The following is a 19,818-nucleotide window of genomic DNA, read 5'->3' as shown; positions in this document are numbered from 1 at the left end:
AGTTGAACAAATTTAAAATGTATTTTACTGGTATTGAAATTTTTCTAAAATTCTTTTGCTGAAGAATTTAAGTGTAAAAATTTTTTTTTTAAATACCTTGATGAAGTTTAATACAAATAGTTTTTTTTCTTAGTCTCAGTAAATATTGGTACCAGCAGCAGTATTATCTAGAAAGTAGTTCTGTAGTTTCAAGTGCAGTGGTTAAAATCTAGCTTTGGAGGGCTTGGGATGTTGTTCAGAGACAACAGATCCAAGTAGGAGGCCCTGGGTTCTATTCAAGCACTATTTGAGAGGGTGAGGCTAGATGACTACAAATCAGAGCTATCCTGGGCTATAAGGTGAGACCCCCATCTCCAAAGGGTGGGGTTATGTTTGAAAGAAGACATCTGGATATGAAATTATTTTCCTTGAAGTGTGCACATACACAAACATGCATGTCCACACCCATGCAACTACACACATGAACTCCACGTGGATAAAATAGTAGAATGGAATCAGCTGAGTAGAAGTTTAGTAGGTGCCTGGACAGATATTTAGAAAGAACCTACCTTGATGGACAGAAAGGGGAGGGAATGGTAATCCTGAAAGGGCCATAGACAACAAAGTGAAATGCTCAGGATGTCTAGCAGAAGTTCCAAGCACAGACCAGGCAGGGCATGGAGAATGAAGTGAAGGAAGAAAGAGCTGAGTTATGCTGAGAATTGTACAGACAAGTCCTTATTTGTTTGTTTTTGTTGGTTTGTTTTATATGGTCTGGTTCTGGGACACAATTGAGTCAGAGACTTTTTCTGTGGGATTAAAAGGTTGAACCCATTTGAACACACACATGCTAGGAAAGCATCCTACCAATCTTTTCCCCTGTTATTATTATCTTTGTCTGGGATGGTTGGCTTCTCTTTGAGGCAGGGTCTCCTAGAGTTGTCCATTCTGGCCCTGAGCTTCCTGTCCTCTGGCCTCAGCAACCTGTGCAGTTTACTGGGTTGCCATCACTCCTAGCCATGATTTCATCTGTTTCTTCTCAGACCAGTGCATCACAGACTTTTTATACATATTTTAATTCAAAAAACAAATCTAATTCTCATGTTATATATGACTACCCTTAATTTGAACTTAGAACTTTCATTTTTTAATATGTTTTGTAAGAAGTACAATCTAGTATATGCTAGTGATTGAAACTTCAGAACAGTGTTTTTTAAAGCCATTCTCTGTAAAGTATTACATTTCTCAGTTACAGTGGGTAGGATTTCAGCACTCTTTCCCCCCTTTTAATTTAAGCTCTAAGTGTTACAGGCACACATCCCCCCAAAGCAGGTAAGTTGCTCAGATAAGTTAATAACAGTCCTGGGGTAGAGAGATGGCTCAGTCACAAGCCTGGGGACCTGAGTTCAGATCTTCAGTGCCCACACAAAAGCCAAGCATTACAGTAAGTGTCTGTAGTCCCGGTGATGGCAGGCGGGGCAGAGATGGAGTAGCTCTGACACTTGGTTACCAGCCAGGCTAGAGAATCAGTGGGCCCCAGGTTCAGTGAGAGACCCTGACTCAAACAGTGAGGTAAAGAGTGATCGAAGAAGATGCCTGACATTGACCTCTGACCTCCACACATATGTGCACACCTGCAAACACATACTTGCACTTATACATGAACACAAAAACCATATACACACAGAGTAAGAGTCCTGTACAGAGATACCATGTAAGCTTTAGTTTTGGGAAAAGCCTAGTTCTACTTAAAACCTAGTCAAAGTGCTTTTATGAGTATCTGGGTTTTTTTTTCCATATTAGTTAATGAAATGCGAATGAAAGAAAAATATGTGGGAAGAAGAGAACTAACTCATATATTTGTCCTCTGACCTCTACATGTGTGCTCCAGCATGCATGTACCCATACACATATAAAAAATAAATGTCATTTAAAACAGTATGCTTAACTTGGATTTTCTGAGTGTTTTCATAATTTTTAAAAGGTAGTCCTTTAAAAAATACAAATAATATCTGGGTGGTGGTGGCACATGCCTTTAATCCTAGCACTTGGGAGGCAGAGGCAGGTGGATCCCTGTGAGTCCAAGGCCAGCCTGGTCTACAGAGTGAGTTCCAGGACAGCCAGGGCTACATAGAGAAACCCTCTCTTGAAAACAAACAAAAAATACAAATAATTGTTTTGTCTTTAGGTTCCTCAAAGAAAAACGCAGTCAGGTTGCTTTGATCTAGACACTTCGCTGCTGCATCTGAGAAGCTTGTCCTCTAGAAGGTAATTACTCCAAGTGCATGTGTGTGAAGTAGAATGACGCAGCAGACATGCTGACTCTGAGTCAAAAGTGTAGTAAAATAAAATATTATCTTGGGGCTGGAGAGATAGTGCAGTGGTTAAGAGCACTGGATGCTCTTGTAGAGACCCTGGTTCGATTCCCAGCACCCACATGGTGGCTTGCAACCATCTGTAACTTACAGATGGAATCTGACCGTCCTCTGGCTTCCATGGACACCAGGCACACGTGGTAGTGCACAAACATGCAGACAAAACACCCTTGTGCATACATTTTATAGAAATTAAAATTTTTACAAAGCCTTATTTTTATCGTGATGTTGTAAAGAATGAGGCAGTGAGCCCTGCTGTGTGCTTGTCGTCTCCATAATCAGAAACACATTGGCTTAAGGTTTGAAGTGGATTCATTCATTTTTGCTCCTTAACCTGTCTTCTAGCCCACATTCCCTCCCTCTCAGCCTCCCTCCCTCTCATCCTCCTTCTCTCTCACCCTCCCTCCCTCCTTCCTTCTTTGTCAGTCCTAGGATCCAGCCTAGGGCTTCATAGGAGTAGTTAAGTATTCTGCCCCTGGGGCTACATCTGCAGCCCCATAATTACAGTCACATAATTTAGTCTTTGAAAGTGAGCTGGTTGTAAAATTCTGAATATCCTCCATTTCCAGTAGCTTCCACTATGTGATATATTATAAATTATACCTTGAAACCTTTCAGTGAATTATGTGTGTGTGTGTATATATATGTATATATTCTTTACCAAATATTAGCAATACATATTTAATCTGAAATTTCAACTACAAATTTTGCATTTTAAAATTTGATAATATTAATTTTATTATATTAGTTTGAATAAACTTCCTCTAATTCAAATCAGCTTCTAATTCATTTTACAGATAAAAATAAAATATTGCAGTTAAAGTGTTCTTTTTTCCTTTGCTTTTTTAAAATAGCTCTCGACCATGTCTGAATATTGAAGAGGACCCAGATGTTCATGAAAAACCTTTTTTGAGTTCGAGTGCTCCACCGGTCACAAGTCTTAGTCTTCTAGGAAATTTTGAGGTAATGTTGTTTTGAAACTATTTTAGGAGTCGAAGTGCTACAGTATCATTATGTAGTCGAAGGACTACAGTATCATTATGTCTTTAATAATATTCTTTCTGAGAAGAAAATTAGACTCTTATTTTTTCAGTTAAACTAAACAAAACACCATAGATTCTACAACAGCAATTTTTTTTAAAGCAATCATTTTCCAACATGACAAATGCTTGATTTAGCTTTCTAACGCAGCTTCTGTATGTGGCCTGTTTAAGTCCTTCTAGCACCTTCCTAGTGTGCTCTGTCATGGGCAAATACCTTCTCTGGTAGAGCCTATTATATAACATAGCCCAGGCTAGCCTTGAACTCATACAAGTCCTGTTGCCTCAGATACCCAAGTGCTGAGATTACAGGTGTGAGTCACTATAACATCATTTTTCATTTTGAGACATGATTTCTCTGTGTCACCCAGAGTAGCCTTGAACTTACTCTAGCATAGTCTGGCTCACAATACTCTTGCCTTGGCCTTCCAAATGTTGGGATTGCAGATGCATGCTACCATGGGAACTAGAAAGCATAGTCAAGTATTTCCTTAAATAGCAAATGAAATTAAAGCTGGACAGTAGTTGTACATGCCTTTAATCTCAGCACTTGGGAGACAGAGGCAGGAGGATCTCTGAGTTCAGGCCAGCCTGGTCTACAGAGCAAGTTCCAGGACAGCCAGGACTACACAGAGAAACCCTGTCTTGTGTTGGAAGAGGGAGGGAGGGAGGAAGAGAGGGAGGAAATGAAATTGATTACTAATTGTTCTGTCTTCTTAAAACACACCTTGTCATCTTGTCTTCCAGGAATCTGTTCTGAATTACCGTTTAGACCCCCTCGGCATAGTTGATGGCTTTACTGCCGAGGTAGGAGCCAGTGGTACTTTTTGCCCCACGCACTTAACTCTGCCCGTGGAAGTGTCTTTCTACAGTGTTTCGGATGATAATGCTCCCTCGCCTTATATGGCAAGTACTTTTTTAACTGTCTTTTTCTGCCAGAATCAGCCAGCCTAGTAATTCACACATCTGCTTCAGTCCTGTCCTTGAAAACATGAAACAATTCCTAAGAGAAAGTTAGAAACCGATATAGATCAGTAAGCTAGACCACTGCTCCGTGACCTTTTTCTCAGTTGGCTTAAATAACAGGTGACCTGTTTTGCATTTGAAAATGGTGCTGAAAATTTACTCATTTCTACACGACTTACTGATGACTGACTGGCACAGCCAGTCCAGCCTGCTAAGTTCACACAAATCCCCCAGTGTTCACTGTACACTCTAATTCCAGGTGGCTGCCTTCTCACGTATTTCTTATCTCAGTCACACTTAGTAAGATCTGGGAACCCGTGGCTGCCTGAGGCCCCTTCACCCCACCTTCTCCTGTTTGGTTTGTCTTTGGCACATTCTTTTTTGATCCTGGGGTTCTAGGGAGTGTGAGCTATTTCTCATTACAGCAGTGTCTTAGTGGAAAGAAAGAGAGCTTCTGGGAGTTAGAGCACAGCCTTGAGCCTGAGGTCCAGTAAATTTACCTTTCCCATTTTCTGTTGCAGTGGATTCTGGGTAAAATAAGCATTACCCTGCAGAAGTGCTTCTGAACACGGAGTGTATATAAACACTTCTTCAAAATACCAAGAAGTTTGTAGTGACGGTGTGAAGTGCAGGGTCACATAAGTCTCACTGTGAGAAGCAGAAATTCACACAGGCCTAGAACTCTGCAGCCTGACTTCACACTTGCCCAGTGGCTCCCTCTCTCCTGCCTCAGGGCTTTGAAGAACACTAGTGGCAATGTCTTTTGTTAATAATAAAAGCTATGAAAAGGGATTTCCCCATACCTGCGAGGAGGTGATGCTATACTTTTTAGGTCCCTAAATCTGACCACCTCATTGTTGACCCAGTTTGTCAAGGAGGCTAGTTTAGGCTTACTCCATTTTTAGGGTGAAATTTTGGTCAAGGTCCTGGCCAGTGTTTTAGACTTTGATAGAAAATAACAGAGAATATTACAAACAGAAGAACAAATATGTACAAACAGAGGACTCTGAATAGTTACTGGAAAAGGGACAAGTCAACCTACTGGATTAAGTTAGTTCATCCTTTAATGATGCCTCCCTTCGTATCTCAGTAGGCTTGAGGCCAGCATGGGCTATGTAGTAAGTTCTAGAAGATCCTGCCTTCAGAGGAGAACCCTGTCTCAAAAATCTAAAGCAACTAAAAATCAATGCCTGGCTGCCTTTTCTGTAATATGGTCTTCACTCAACTATCTATCATTTTTTCCCCTGGTCTGTTTACTTAGTAGGTATGGGTTTCTTTTACTAGCAGCTCACTCCAACATTCCACTAAAAATCTTTCCTAAATTTTGTTCTATTTTGATAGCTTAGTCTTCTTTCAAAGGACTGATCATGTTTTGTTAGATAGGACTGATCATGTTTTGTTAGATGATACATATCCCAGACCACCAGAAGTAATGCACCCTTATGTTACTCTAATAATTGTGTGACCTTTCCTCACAGATTGAATGGTCCCCAGAGGTAAAATGTTAGGACAGAACAGTCTTTGTGGTGAGATTTTTCATCAAACAATTCTTTAAAAATTAATTCTTCCTGTTGGAGTCAGCAGTAAGAATGTTCTCCAAGAGCTGCACCACAACATTCAGCTGCCTGGAAACAGTGTCAGAGATACCAGTCTGACCTCAAAGTCTGTGTAGCTGAGGCTGGCTTTGAACTCCTGGTCTTCTTGTCTCTACATCCCAAGTAATGGGATTTCTGGTGTGTCGTCACACCCTACAATTCAATAATTTGAAGATTTTTTTTATGTGTGCTAGGAGTCTGTCAAATTTAGTTCATCTTAACCTTACTATTACAAAAATGCTAGAGGAGATGTTTCTTTATATTAAATAGGGTAATTTCCTAAGTGTAAATATTAACAGTCTGGCCTATGAAACAAATCAAGTCATGTTAATCAAATTCTGGTATTTTTGTGTAATTCCTAACTGTCCAGTGCTTCTGCCGGTTTTCTATCCTTCGATATTGTTGTTTGGAGGCTAGAGCGAAGGCTCAGCAGTTAAGAATACTGGCTGCTCTTCCAGAGGACCCAAGTTTGGTTCTCAGCACCCACCTTAGGTAGCTCACAACTGTCTCTGATGCTAGGTCCAGGGGACCCAACGCCCTCTTTTGGCCTCCAAGGGTACTGTACTCATATGCACATACCCACACAAATACACCCAATTAAAAAGAAAAGAAAATGTTTGTATTGGAGTGCTGCGCTAAACATAAAAGACCTTTTAAATTTTTTCAGTCACTATCAGCTTAATTGCACTATTGTTATGTTCTAAAAACTATTAGAAGTGTATATTAGAGAAAGAAATACAGTCACAGTTGTAGTTCCAGTCGTCCCCGCCCCAAGCTTTCTCCTTCTTGTGTGGGAAGGAGGTTATGAGACAGGGCAGCAACTCCTGGCTCTACCAGTGTGACTATAAAAGTAGCTATCATTTTGATATGCTTTACTTTTCCTTTCTGGAACTAGAAAGAAGAGTGTGTTTTTCATGTAACTGTCCACACTGCTTGTTCTTGAAAAGTGGTGAGCACACGCCTCAGTGAGGATGCTGAGCACACTGTGAGGAAATACTGTTGCATTGCAGGGGCCTAAGTCTAATGTCCATGCTCTCCAGGTGGAGTTAGGAGCATGTGTCAGAGTATGACTCTCTTGTCACGGTGATCCACTCCTTTTTAATCCCAACCCAGGTCTAGTTTCCAAACCCAGCAAAGATGTCACCTAGTGCCACGGTTCTGTATTACATTACTGTCACCACCTATGGCCATACGGTCGCCCCGGTTACTGAGAAGCTTTTGCGTGTTCAATCTGAGCTTTGGATTTACTTTCTTTGCATTTCTGCTTTCTTCCCCGTTGTTTGGACTCCGCAGACAAAATGCCTGTGCTTAAGGTTTTCTTAAACTTGGTTTACAATGATATCATCAGGAAAGTCCTGTCGAAAGGCAGATTTGGTTTGGTAGATCTGGAGAGTGGCTAGGCAGACTGCTTTTCTAGCAAGATCATGTGTCTGCTGCTGCTGCTGCTGGTGGTGGTGAAATGACTGTGATTCACCCTTCACTTCTCCTTGGATCTCAGCTCTCAAGCCACTGTGTTCTGGTTTAGAGCTAGTTCAAAGTCTTAGATTCCTTAACAAGGAAACAGCTAAAGGGCAGTAGCCTGGGCATCCCAACACTTGAGGGGCCGAGGCAGGGGATTTTCATCAGTTCTAGCCCAGTCTTGGCTACATAGCAAGGCTTTGCGTAAATCAAAAAGCAAACCAAAAGAAACAGAAATAAGTTGGACATGGTGACAGACATGGTGTAATCCCAACACGTGGGAAGCAGAAGCAGGAGGATCTGGAGTTCAAGGCCAGACTTGGTAACATAGCCTGTTTGAAACCAGCCTGGACTACAAGAGACCCTGTGTCAAAAAAATGGAAAAAAAATAAACATTCCAAGCACCTTAAGATACAAGTTAAGACACAGCGTGATCCAGCTACTTCTGAAGTAGCATTTCCTTTTGGAAAGGTGCAGAGCAGGCAGCCTTGTGTTGCTGGTAGACCTTCATTTTTCACATTTGCTTAGAACATCCCTTCTGCTGGAAATTCATCAGACTGGAACCTGGACCCTAGTCCCACCTACCTGTTGTCTTAGTTCTTTTCTTCTGTCTGTCATTAGAAAAAATTGATGTTTAAGTTGTTGACTCCCTGACTGAAGAATTCCTTCTTTTGCGGCCCAAAAGGATACTTTGTATACTCATTACTTTTCCATACTCCAAGACCAGCCATTTCTTTGTTTCTCCATTGCCCCTCTTTTCTTGGATGATGGGAACTAATCCTATAGCCTCACTTTATTTCCTTATGGCTAGGAAACCTGACCCTTAGTCTGTCTCGGTGGCAGTTCCCAGCAGTGTGGTCTTAGGTAATGCTGTATGCTGATGGTTGCAACGTGTCCAGAAGAGCAGCAGTGAATGGTTCCTTTAGAAGGGGGAGCCTCAGTGTTTCATACTCACAGACTATATCTCAATGCAATTGGAATATTTCACCATAGAAATTTACTGAAAGTGTAATAACGTGTTGTGCTGTTACTTTTCGTCTTTTATATACATATGCACTCAATTTGTCTTCTTTTGTTTCAAGGGTGTGATTACTTTAGAGTCCCTTGGTAAAAGGGGTTATCGAGTACCTCCTTCAGGAACGATACAAGTGGTATGTGTTTTATAGCCTACAATTGCAATAATCATTCTCTCACACACATATAGAACTTAGCCCTTTCTCCTGCTACTGCTGCTGCAACAACCTTGGTAAGTAACACTGGGCTGCAGCTCTGTTTGGAGTTGCCATGCTCTGCCCCAGGAGTGACCATTTGGGGGACCTCCATTAAAGGAAAAGATTAATAATCTAATAGAGGTGAATGCTTTAGGCAAATGATACATACCATTTACATGACTTAAACTGTTTTCAATATAATTAGATCCTGACCAGTGTTTTCTATTAAATATTAAACCATATTGAGATTGACCTATATAAAAGAAGACCCCAAAATATTAGAATTGCTTTGGTAGGAAAATATGGGAAATGAGGTGTTATTACTAGTGTAATGGTTTCTAAAACTGACCCAATACAATCTGATGATTCCAGAGCAGAGAAGGTGGCATTCCTTCATCTGTACATTCATCTAATTTGGGCTCAGAATACCGCTTATAACCAGGACAGACCTGATCTACGTTATCTTTCTATCTGACCTAGATAACACCAAAAGTCCTCAATCTGCTTCAGATTTTGCAGACTGGAAGAATCTGGCTGAGGCTGGCTGCTTGCACTCAGCCTCTGGTCTAGCCCAACAGGCTTCCTGAGCCCTGTGACCTCAGGGAGTCAGCGATTTTGTCAGCCTGGTCACACCTTATCACATCTGTCTCAGTGCTATGCTGAGCCTGTGCATTAATCTGGCATCTCACAGGGGTGAGACAGTAGTAAGCAATATGCATGTGTACCACCGAAGAATGGCTGCATATTAAAATGTGATTTCTCTACCCCAGACTTTTTTTTTAAAGTTCAAGAGTGATAGGCTTCTGTTCTCTAGCCCCTGACTGTGGAACCCATGAGGGTGTGTGAATCACTGGAGAGCTAGCTGTGAGCTGCCCTAGTAATAAGACATTAACCCAGAAAGAGAAGTCCACCTCTGAGTGGTCCATTTTAAGCATGATTTTATTTCTTACGTGGTTTGAAATTCTGGGTCTGCTTGTGCTTGTTGAATGTATCAGCCTTGATCTTAGCACTGCTAGGTTGTAAACTTGGATCATAATGTTGATGTATTTCTCATTTTGATTCAGTGAGTGATGGCCAGCCCTGGGATGAGCTTCTGAAAGCATGGCACCAAGTTACCGATTGATGTGTTGGTAATTTGGTTAAAGTCAGTTCAGCAGCCTGGGTTTTTATTTAAAAATGTGTATTAAAAAATAAATTATTCATAGCCAAGAAGAATTGAATTACTTCAGCCTTCTCATATTTTGGTCTCTAATGATACTGATGATTTGTGAAGTCTGATCATTTGTGGATGAAAACATAATGTTGTTATAGACTTTGGAGCTAATGAGTGAGCTTTATATCCTGACCTGGAAATATTTTCAATAGAAAAGTCTCCCTTTGAACATTTATAGCAATATAATTTTACAATAAGTAGTTTAAAACAGCTAATTTAAACTTAGTTTTGCTGAGCTTGTATTTTTATTTTTAAAACTGCAATCCATTAAAACATAAGAAAAATTATAATCCACCTTGAGAATTTGCGGTTGATATCACCAGCTAATATTTGAAATGACGGAACCTAGAATATGCTTACAAAATACACCATGAGAAGTGTATTCTGCTTAAATTAGCACAAAAGTTTCTGAAAATCTGAACAGTGAGAAAAATGTATCTGGTTTGCTATTAAATATGAAATTTGTGGCTAAAGATTTTGACTTATTACAGGATTTTATCTTGTTGTGACATAAGAAATGAAGTTGAATCTTTGAAAGAATTTTGAGTATTATTTTGTGAACTTTTGAAATGTTAATATTAGCTTCTGAAATGGAACTTATCCAGTGGAATTAAATTACTAAACTGTCTGTTTAATTACTGACATGGTGTTGTGAGTCATAAACAATCATCATTGTGAAGAATAACCCCTCTGTTGTTTCTTCAGACCTTATTCAATCCCAATAAGACTGTGGTGAAGATGTTTGTTGTGATGTATGACCTACGAGGTATGCCCGCCAATCACCAGACATTCCTGCGACAGAGAACATTTTCTGTTCCTGTTAAACAAGAAATGAAGAGAAGTATTAATAGAGAGAGCGTCCAGCACACAGCACAGTTATTACGCTACCTCATACATCTGAGGTAATGTTTCAAATTAATAGGGAAATACCCTACTTCAGAACAATTTAACATCGTTACACTTGTTTTGTAAGGGAACTTTTTGACCGACTGGACCAGTACCGGGTACTCTGCTCTTGGGGCCTCTTGACAACGTGCCCGAATGGAGAACATGTGGCATTCATTCCTACCACCCTTGCTGCTTACTGGAGTCAGGGGCTCGCACTTGTTAACTGGGAAATGCTAAAAGTCAGAGTAAAGCCTGATAATTGAGGCAGTAAGTTACCAGTGATGTTGATAGAAACTTAAACTGAGCCATCAGCCTGGATTGCAGTTAGCAGCAGGCATGTAGTAAACTGCCAAAGCTGACTATGGAGTGAGCCTCTTCTTACCTGTGATCCCAAATCTGAGTGGTCGAGGCACCAAGATACTTTACATCTTCTAAATCAGCAATTTGTTTTACACTCAGCACAGTCGATTTGAAGTAGTCCCATTTCAGGTGGCTGTTAGCCGCATGTAGCTAGTGGCCATATTGGACAGAGGAGTTCTGAAATGGACTCTCCGTCACTCCTTGACCATTTCCTGCAAGGCATGCTTCTCGACATCTAGGAGGTAATAGTGCTACATGGAGGACACATTTCCAAGATGCCTTAGCCTCCAAGTTCCTGAGCTCTAGGTCGTGGACAGGCTTTGGGTTTTGTTGTCCTTCTGGTTCATTTTGCCAACATCCCTAAGTTGCATTTTAAGCGCCCCCCCCCCCAACCAATCCCTATGTAGCCCTCAGGAACACTGAGCAAAACAAAAGCAGAAGTCAGCATCCTTGTTCCTGCAACTATAGAACATTCTCAGCCTTGTCAGTGATTGGCTCTCAGGAACGCTGTGGGTCCCAGCTGTCCTTCAGTGTGTAAGCACCATGCTTGGGTCGGGAATGAGTTAGACATGCGGTGTCCACACCTGAGGCAGTGACTGACTGCTCCTCTTAGAACGCTGCCTGGTGGGCCTCGCCCCGTCTTGTTCTGTCCCCAGAAGACAATGTGTTTCACTCACCCTGGCACTGCCTGACAAGAGCGTCGTACTACATCATGTTCATAAGCCGTGAGTATGAAAAACGGCCTGTGAGACACAAACTTGGAGAACTTTGTCAGAAGAAGAGATGTGGGCCGGTGAGATAGGCCTCACGTGGTACGAGAACCAACTCGCATAAGTTGTCCTCTGAAAACTACTTGCATGGTGGCAAGTATCCCTCCCCTCCCCTCTCACACAGATTTTTCTTTTAAATGTAAAAGAACTTTGTTTCCTGATACGGTTAAACCAAGCACTTGGAGAGGCAGAGGAAGGACAACTGACAGCTGTGAGTTCAAGGTCATCCTAGACTATGTAGTGAATTCCGTGTAAGCCTAGATTACAGGGCGATATCCTAGTTTGAGAAACTTAAAAAACAAATAGATAAAATGACAACAAATAAATAAAGGAGACGTGTAATGAAATCACATAGTATAGCAATACTTCCCAGTGGTGGGCAGTGCTGCTCACTGTCTCCCTAGTACGAGAGTATGAGGAAGGCCCTGGATTTTTTTTTCAGTACTACCAAAATAAATAATAATAAAAAGCAGTGACAGCCCAGCCCGGTGATGGAGACAGTGATTTTAGCAGTTTGAGGGGCTGAGGAGGGAGGATCCCAAGTTCAGCTCTTCCTGGGCCACAGTGCCCAATCAAGACCAGCCTTTGCAGCATAGTGAGACCTTGCCAGAGTCAAAAGGAAAACGAGGGCTGAAAATACAGCTCATTGAGAGTACTTCCCTAGTGTGTATGAGATTCTGGGTTCAGTCCTGAGTACCGCAAAGTCAGTCTGTCCGTCAGCCTCCCAGCCTGGTGGGAAAGAGGCAGTTCTGATTCAGCCCCCATTTCAGCATTGTCCTGATGCCTTCTGTTTGGTTGTTTGATAGTATTTGTTTCGTGGCATCGGGGGTCAAACCTAGAGCCTGGTGAACGCTGCTGAGTTGCATTGCCATCCTCCTGAAGTTGAACAGTCTTAGCATGTGTAGCCAACATTCACCCCAAGTCAGCGACCTCTCCTTTCAGTCTTCACATAACACGGCTAAATACTTACAAGCTATACAAAGCCTAATTGGAAAAATGGCATCTTCCCCAAAGCTTTCCAAGGTGAAAACTTAAGGGAGGAGAAGTGAGCCAGCCAGTGAGATGGGCCCTGGCACATGCTGCCACACCAGGCCTTTCCATTAGTTTTGGAGTAAAGTCCATAAACACAGACCATTTCTGCTATGCCAAGGACAGTCGGAGAAATCAGCATTGGGTGGCATCTGCTGAGGAAGGGTAGTGGAAGATAGAACCAGCTCCGAGCCAACTTTTGATAGCCTCTTCCATTTCCCCACTAACTGTCGTCATTACTTCTAGTGGTGTTTAGGTTTGATGGTTTCATTTAACCAATTGCTAAGAATAGCAGCGATCGTCCCAAAACTTGAAGTTTGCCCAGCATGATGCTTAACATCTGTAATATTTGCTGCACTAAGGAAGCTAACGCAGGAAGATTACTCAAAGTTAGAGGCCAGCATTCGTTATATAGTGAGTTCCAGGCAGCCTGAGTACAGGGTGAGACCCAGTATCAAAACAAAAACTATAGACTGGGGGGTGGGTGGGGGGGGGGGGGGGTGCGACTTGGTAGGTGAAGCACCTGCTGCACTGATTTGAAGTTCAGAACACACATTGGAGCTGGGCGAATCCTTGCTCTTGGGAGGCAAAGATGGAATCTCTGGAGTGAGCTGGCTGGCTAGAGGTTTGGGCTAGTATTTACATCAACTTGACATAAGTTAGAGTCATTTTGGAAGATTAAGAAAATGCATCCACCAGCTTGGCCTGTGTGTGAGATGTCTTTCTGTATGCTGTGAATAGGTGTTGCTCCTGGTAGTTAATAAATAAAGCTGCCTTGGCCTACGGCAAGGCAGGATAGTTCCAGGTGGGAAATCCAAGCAGAGGTACAGGAAAAGAAGGGCAGAGCCTCGCATACGCCATCCAGCCACCCAAGGAGCAAGATGCCAGCAGACCAGTAATGCTGAAGCCTTGTGGCAATGCATAGATTCATAGAAATGGGTTAATTTAAGTTGTAAGAGCTAGTTGGTAGTAAGCCTGACCATCAGCCAACTATTTATAGTTAATATAAGCCTCTGAGTGCTTATTTATAAGCAGCTGTGGGACCAGGCAGAATGCAGAAAAGCCTCTGGCTATATCTGTGGGCAAGCTTGTGATGCATGTCCTGATAGAGAGTTGATGAGGAAGGGCCTAGCTCACTGTGGGAAGTGCCACCCCTGGGCCGGTGGTCCTAGGTGCTACAAAAAAGCAGGAGGAGCGAGCCAGTAATCACTCTTCCATGGCCTCTGCTTCAGTTTCTGCCTCTAGGCTCCAGCCTCGAGTCCCTAGCCTGGCTTCCCTGGATGACAGACTACAAGTTGTAAGATGAAGTAAACCTTTCTTCCCCAAGTTGTTTGTGTCATGGAGTTTTATCACAGCATTGGAAACCCTAACTAAGCTACTAGACTCGCCATTCAATGAGCTCTGGGTTCAGCAAGAGTCCCTGCCTCATAAATGAAGTGGAGAGTGAGGAAAATACCTGATACTTTGATACTGTGAGACACACACACACACACACACACACACACACACACACACACACACACACACAGAGGAATGCTCACATACACAAATACACATTTAAGAAAAACTTGACTCTTGTCTGTTTTAATTTGCTTTGCTTTGAGACACATTATTATACTATAATCCAGACTGGTTTGTAACTCAATATGTAGTCCATAATGGGCTCAAACATGACAGTCCTCCTGTCTCAGCCTACTGAATAGTGGGATTGCAGATGTAAGCAATCATAGCCAGAAAAAACTTTTAGTATTCTTCAGGTATGGAACCCATTTTAATCTACCCTGAGTCATGGGCAGCTAATTTATATGAACTGTGTCTGTCTGTGTGTCTAGGAACTGCCTGACCACAAAGCCCAAGGCATAATCCTATAATCGGCTGGTGTCATGGAAACTGATACCTTAGATGAGGAATGTGCATGTGCAGCAGAGTCAGGGGAGCAGTGAAGTCGAAACCCAGACTCAGAAGAAAGAAGCCTTGGTCCCGTTACAGAACAGGAGTGTGGTTTAGGGTGTGATGAACCAGGAGCATGTTTTTGACAATTCAGAGCCTAAATAAGGAACATCTTGTAGTACAGCAACACTGATTCTTCCTGCTTCACATTTTAATGATTAGGTTTACTTATTTGAAAGACTCATTCTCTAACATTATTATTCTATCTTTGTATTTACTTAGGTTCCAGAGTTCTAAATCTGGAAAGATCTACCTCCATAGAGATGTACGGCTCCTGTTCTCAAGAAAGTCCATGGAGGTTGATAGCGGCGCTGCGTATGAACTCAAATCTTACACTGAATCGCCAACAAACCCTCAGTTTTCACCAAGATGTTGATGGGGGTGAGGGGCAACTTAAAGTATTCGCTCAGTAGCCAGGCTTGAACGTGAGCATCCACAGAATGGAGTCCATGAAATCAGAGCTGGCGGGGGAGTGGCACTCCTCTGTTGTCCTGGACCAGACTTTGTTAAAGGACCCCTGAAGTGAGTGAGACCTGTGACTCCGTGTGGACTGGAAGCAGCCGTGTCTTCACCCTTTCTATACTGTTGAAACCACTTCATTGGACAGTCGCAATAGCAAAATCCCCGGTTAGATTAGTGTTTACACGTTTTATTTCTGTTATTTAATATTTAATGTTTTCCTTAATACTCAAGTGATGTTTGTCTCTAGTGTTCTAATGTAGCACAATCCTCTGTAAAATCATACTATGTATTTTTGACATTAATGTTGAAATCCGAAATATATGCACAAGTCTTTAATTTTGTGTGGTGTGTTTTAAGTGCTACTCATTTAAGCTACTGAAAGTGAGAATGAAATGTTGGGCTTCTTGAAGATTAATGCACTATGCAAGCATGTCTGCTTTTTATATCTCTCCAGGTTAGTTTTTACAACATCCATTCAGGGGCTGGCCCTGGAGTAACATGCTGTTCCTCGGTGCAGTAAGACAAAGCTGCTCTGTCCCCCTGGCAAGCTCTCAGCCTCATGCCCATTCTCATCCCTTCTGAGGTCCTCCCCCCCAAAAAATGTTCTATTTTTCCTGAATCACAACTGTAGAGGTTTTACTTTAAATGGCTGTCCCATGCTAAAGAATTTTCTCACACTTTTAAAGAGAATATGTACTTTGAAAACAAATTAATATTTATATTGTAAATATATGCAAAAAACCCTAAAACGTGTATTTGCCTTTTATTCTGAGATGAGACATTTGTTTAACTGTTGGATTAGCCATCAGACAGTTTTCAATCTACCTCTACAGCTGCCAAGGAGAGAGGCATTTGGCAGCAGGAAAGGCTACCAAGCAAAGGAGCGTGACTGGATGCATCAGAAGCCGCCTCCTGCCATGGATAGAACCTGTGTTCCATCCTTGATATTTGTGCTGGGGTGATGGGCAGCACACCAGACAACAGGAATATTTGGATCGCAGATCAGGATTGGGACACACTCCTGTAATCTCCACACTGGGGGTGCAGAGGCTGGAGGATTGCTTCAAGTTTGAAGCAAGCTGGTCTACATAGCCCCAGGATAGCCACAACTACATAGACCCTGTCTGAGAGAGAGAGAGAGAGAGAGAGAGAGAGAGAGAGAGAGAGAGAGAGAGAGAGAGAGAGAGACCATTCTAACTACTCAGTATCTCACTTGTTTTCAATCATTTTCAAGTCTCCTACTATATATCCTTAAAAATCCATTCTCTCCCTCAGTGAACTGTAGATCAGTCATGGAGTGCTTGTCTGACATGCACCAAGCCCTGGGTTCAACCCACAGCACAGTGTGAACCAGGCAAGCATGGTACATGTTGTAATCCCAGCACAAGGGAGGCAGAAGCAGGAGGATCAGGAGTTCAAGGTTTATTCCTGATTCATAGTGTTTGAGGCCAACCTGTGCTACATGTGTGTCTCAAAAACAAAGGGAGGGAAGAAAAGAAAATTCTGATCTTCTGACCTTTTAAAGCTTTTACATGCTTACTAAATCCCAACTATTGTGTGCACATTCACATCAGAACCACTGGAGGCAGCTTCGATTAGCATCAGTTCTTGGACTGAACCTAATTGTAAGAATCTCTGTCAAAAGTATGTGGATGTTCCTAATTTCTATGACTAATTCGTTAAGCATTCAGTTCCTTGTACTAGCCACATTAAATGCTCGCTGGCATTTAGCACTGTATGATTAGTAGCCAGTGTGTTTAGAGAGCACAAATGTAGACAACCCACATCATCACAGAAAGTGCTATGGAACAGCCCTATTCTGGATTGACGGCAGCTCAGGCTACAAGGACAGAAGTGAGTAAAACTAGAGAGGATGGAATTCAAGGAAGACATCACAATCAAGTTGTTAGGCTTGGGGGCAAGTGCCTTACCTACTAAACCATCCCACTAACTCCAAAATCCTCTTGTTAAGAGGTAGGTAAAGCCAGGTGTAGCGGTACAGGCCTGTAATCCCAGCATTTGGGAGACCAAGACAGAAGACTTACGGATTAGAGCTCAATATAGACTACACAATGAGTTTGTCTCAAGACAACAAACAAACAAAGAGCCAGATAAAGGGCCAGGTAAAAAGGCAGGCATAGTGGCTCATGTAATCCAGAATTCCAAAGCCTGAAGCAGGAGGACCATGAATTCAAGTTTAGCTGTAGCTCCATAGCAAGTTGGAGGCTAGCCTGAGTTATCGAGACCCTTTGTCAAAAATCATGTAAGTTGTAGATACATTCTGAAGGTTGAACCTAGGAAATTCGTGAGTTCAAGACCAACCTGAACCATAGAGTGAGACCACTCATCTCAACAAAGGACAAGACAGAGCCAGGAATGGTAGCTCATACCTGTGATAGGGCAATAGCATGTACAGGGACCACAGGGAATAAAAACGTATCAGGAAGTCCAGTGCTGGGAACCAGAGTAGCGCAAATTCCTAAACCCCAAGGTTTCCCAAACAAAGATTTCAACCATGTTTAGCTATAGCTACACATACAAATTCCTTGAGTTGTGTTTCGTGGATTCCATAACTTGTAGGTAGCTACAGTCCAGGTGGAGAGAAACTGAGGATGTTTCTCGATCAGTTTTGGCCCAAACTGAAAAGTGAAAAGCACCCAACAGTAGAAACAAAACCGTTTTTCCTTTAAACAACCGCCATTTTTTGGTTTTCTCTTTGTTTCTTGATAAAAAAAAGGGGCAAACAGCTGACTTGAGATTCTGATTACATCAGGCATCAAACAGAAGAGGGAGAATCATTTAATTTGAGGCCAGACTGAGCTTTGCAGCAAATCTAAGGCCAGCCTGTTTGGCTGCATAGTAAGTCCCCGTTTTTAAAACAAACAAAAGGTGGAGGAGGAGGAGGAGGAAGAGGAAGGAAGAGGAGTGGCCAATATCTAGAGGTCAAAAGAGTATTTTGAGGGGTGGAGTATTTGGGATCAATGTGCAGTTTTAAAGATTAAAGTACATGAGTAATGGTACAGAATCATGTTCTAACAGGCCCTGGGAATTAAGATTTGTCAAAAGTTGCTTTTTTCAGCTCCAGCTTCCTACAGAATATAACACAGTGGGAGTGAGAATGGCCTGCCCCAAACCCTGGCCCTTCTAGCTCCCAGTTCTGGTATCTTGAACATAGGGCTAAATCTGCATATGTGTATTTCCTCGCTCCTATTTCATCTTCCTATGTTGGAACACTGATATGAGTAAGACAAAGACAGATGAAGACTTTTTCTTTCTTTAGAGATGGGTCTCATGTAACCCAAGCTGGCTCAAACTTACTATGTAGCTCAGGATGGCCTTGAATTACTGCTCCGACTGCCCCTACTTCCCATGTATTGAGATTACAGGTGTGTACCACCATATCTAACATCTTCTTTTCTCCTAATGTGGGTGAGCATTGCACTGGGACCAGAGCCAGGCTTTATGACTGGTGATTCTGTTGACAGTGTTACTTGGGGAAGGATGGCTTCTTAGACAGTTCCAGAACATTGCCTCTGAGGAATTTTTTTATTTGGTCACCCTGTTCCCCAGAAATTCAGATTTTTCTGACATGAATGCTACTAACTATCTTTTAGAACCAGATATATATTTATAGTCTTTGTCTTCATCTCCCCCATATCTGTCCTCTGTCTCTGTCTCTGTCTCTGTGTGTGTGTGTGTGTGTGTGTGTGTGTGTGTGTGTGTGTGTTGTGTGTGTGCTGAAACTTGCAGAGTTTTGTTAATGCATTTATTTGTACAATATAGTTATAGAAAAATGTGTAGGCAGGCATGGTATCATTAGGAGTCAGTGATGTTTAGAAGCCAACTTTTGGTACAGTGGATTGCCATTTGTCATTTTTACATAGATGCTTTTTTTTCATTGTAGAGACTTTTTTTGGAGACAGGGTTTCTCTGTGTTGTCCTGGGTGTCTTGGAACTTACTCTGTAGACCAGGCTAGCCTCTAACTTATAGAGATCACCTTCCTCTGCCTCCCGAGTGCTGGGATTAAGAGTGTGCACCACTACTGCCCGGTGGGACAGATTCTTTTTAAGGTCACAAATAGCATTTTTTCTGTGTGCCTTGTCACATCTTAACCCAAAAATCTACTGAAGTTTACGTGAGTGAGTGTGTGTGTGTGTGTGTGTGTGTGTGTGTGTGTGTGTGTGTGTGTGAATTGTATTTGATTAATAAAAACACTAGTTAGATGCATCCATTAGCCTGACTAGTACATTTTTCCTTCAGTCTGTAGCTCTACTCAAATGAAGAGCACTGAGACTAAAGCAAGAGGTTTGCTGTGAGTTTCAAGCCAGCATGGGCTAGAGTGAGACCCTGTCTCAAACTAACGAAGCCAGGTGTGGCACATGTAGGTGGGCAGATTTCTGTGAGTTCTAGAACAGCTAAGAATACATAGAGAGACTGTCTAAAAACAAAAACCAAAAAACCAGAATGGGGGTGGGGCAAATATCAGAAGGTTCCTTCGCCAGTATAGAATGATAACAAACA

The 19,818-nt window shown here is 42.1% G+C and overlaps 1 protein-coding gene across 5 annotated transcripts in view; it reads left to right on the top strand.

The window, feature by feature from the left end:
* Positions 1-16,045, top strand: part of Fam214a (family with sequence similarity 214 member A) — a 74,858-nt gene extending 58,813 nt beyond the window's left edge. For 3 of the 5 annotated variants that reach the window (XM_028865194.2, XM_028865187.2, XM_028865177.2), the window contains 6 exons: positions 2,168-2,247; positions 3,209-3,317; positions 4,142-4,300; positions 8,496-8,564; positions 10,543-10,739; positions 15,057-16,045. In XM_028865194.2, the coding sequence (XP_028721027.1) occupies positions 2,168-2,247; positions 3,209-3,317; positions 4,142-4,300; positions 8,496-8,564; positions 10,543-10,739; positions 15,057-15,210 (768 nt within the window). In that variant the 3' untranslated portion in view covers positions 15,211-16,045. Of the gene's footprint in view, positions 1-2,167; positions 2,248-3,208; positions 3,318-4,141; positions 4,301-8,495; positions 8,660-10,542; positions 10,740-15,056 lie in introns of those variants that run through there. The other 2 variants (XR_003734076.2, XR_003734075.2) reach the window with 2 other exon arrangements.
* The last annotated feature ends 3,773 nt before the right edge of the window (positions 16,046-19,818 follow it).

The sequence above is a fragment of the Peromyscus leucopus genome, chromosome 14, assembly GCF_004664715.2.
Source record: "Peromyscus leucopus breed LL Stock chromosome 14, UCI_PerLeu_2.1, whole genome shotgun sequence".
In the NCBI taxonomy this organism is placed as follows: domain Eukaryota; kingdom Metazoa; phylum Chordata; class Mammalia; order Rodentia; family Cricetidae; genus Peromyscus; species Peromyscus leucopus.
Note: the sequence above shows the minus strand (reverse complement) of the source record. Positions and strands in the feature narration are given on the sequence as shown.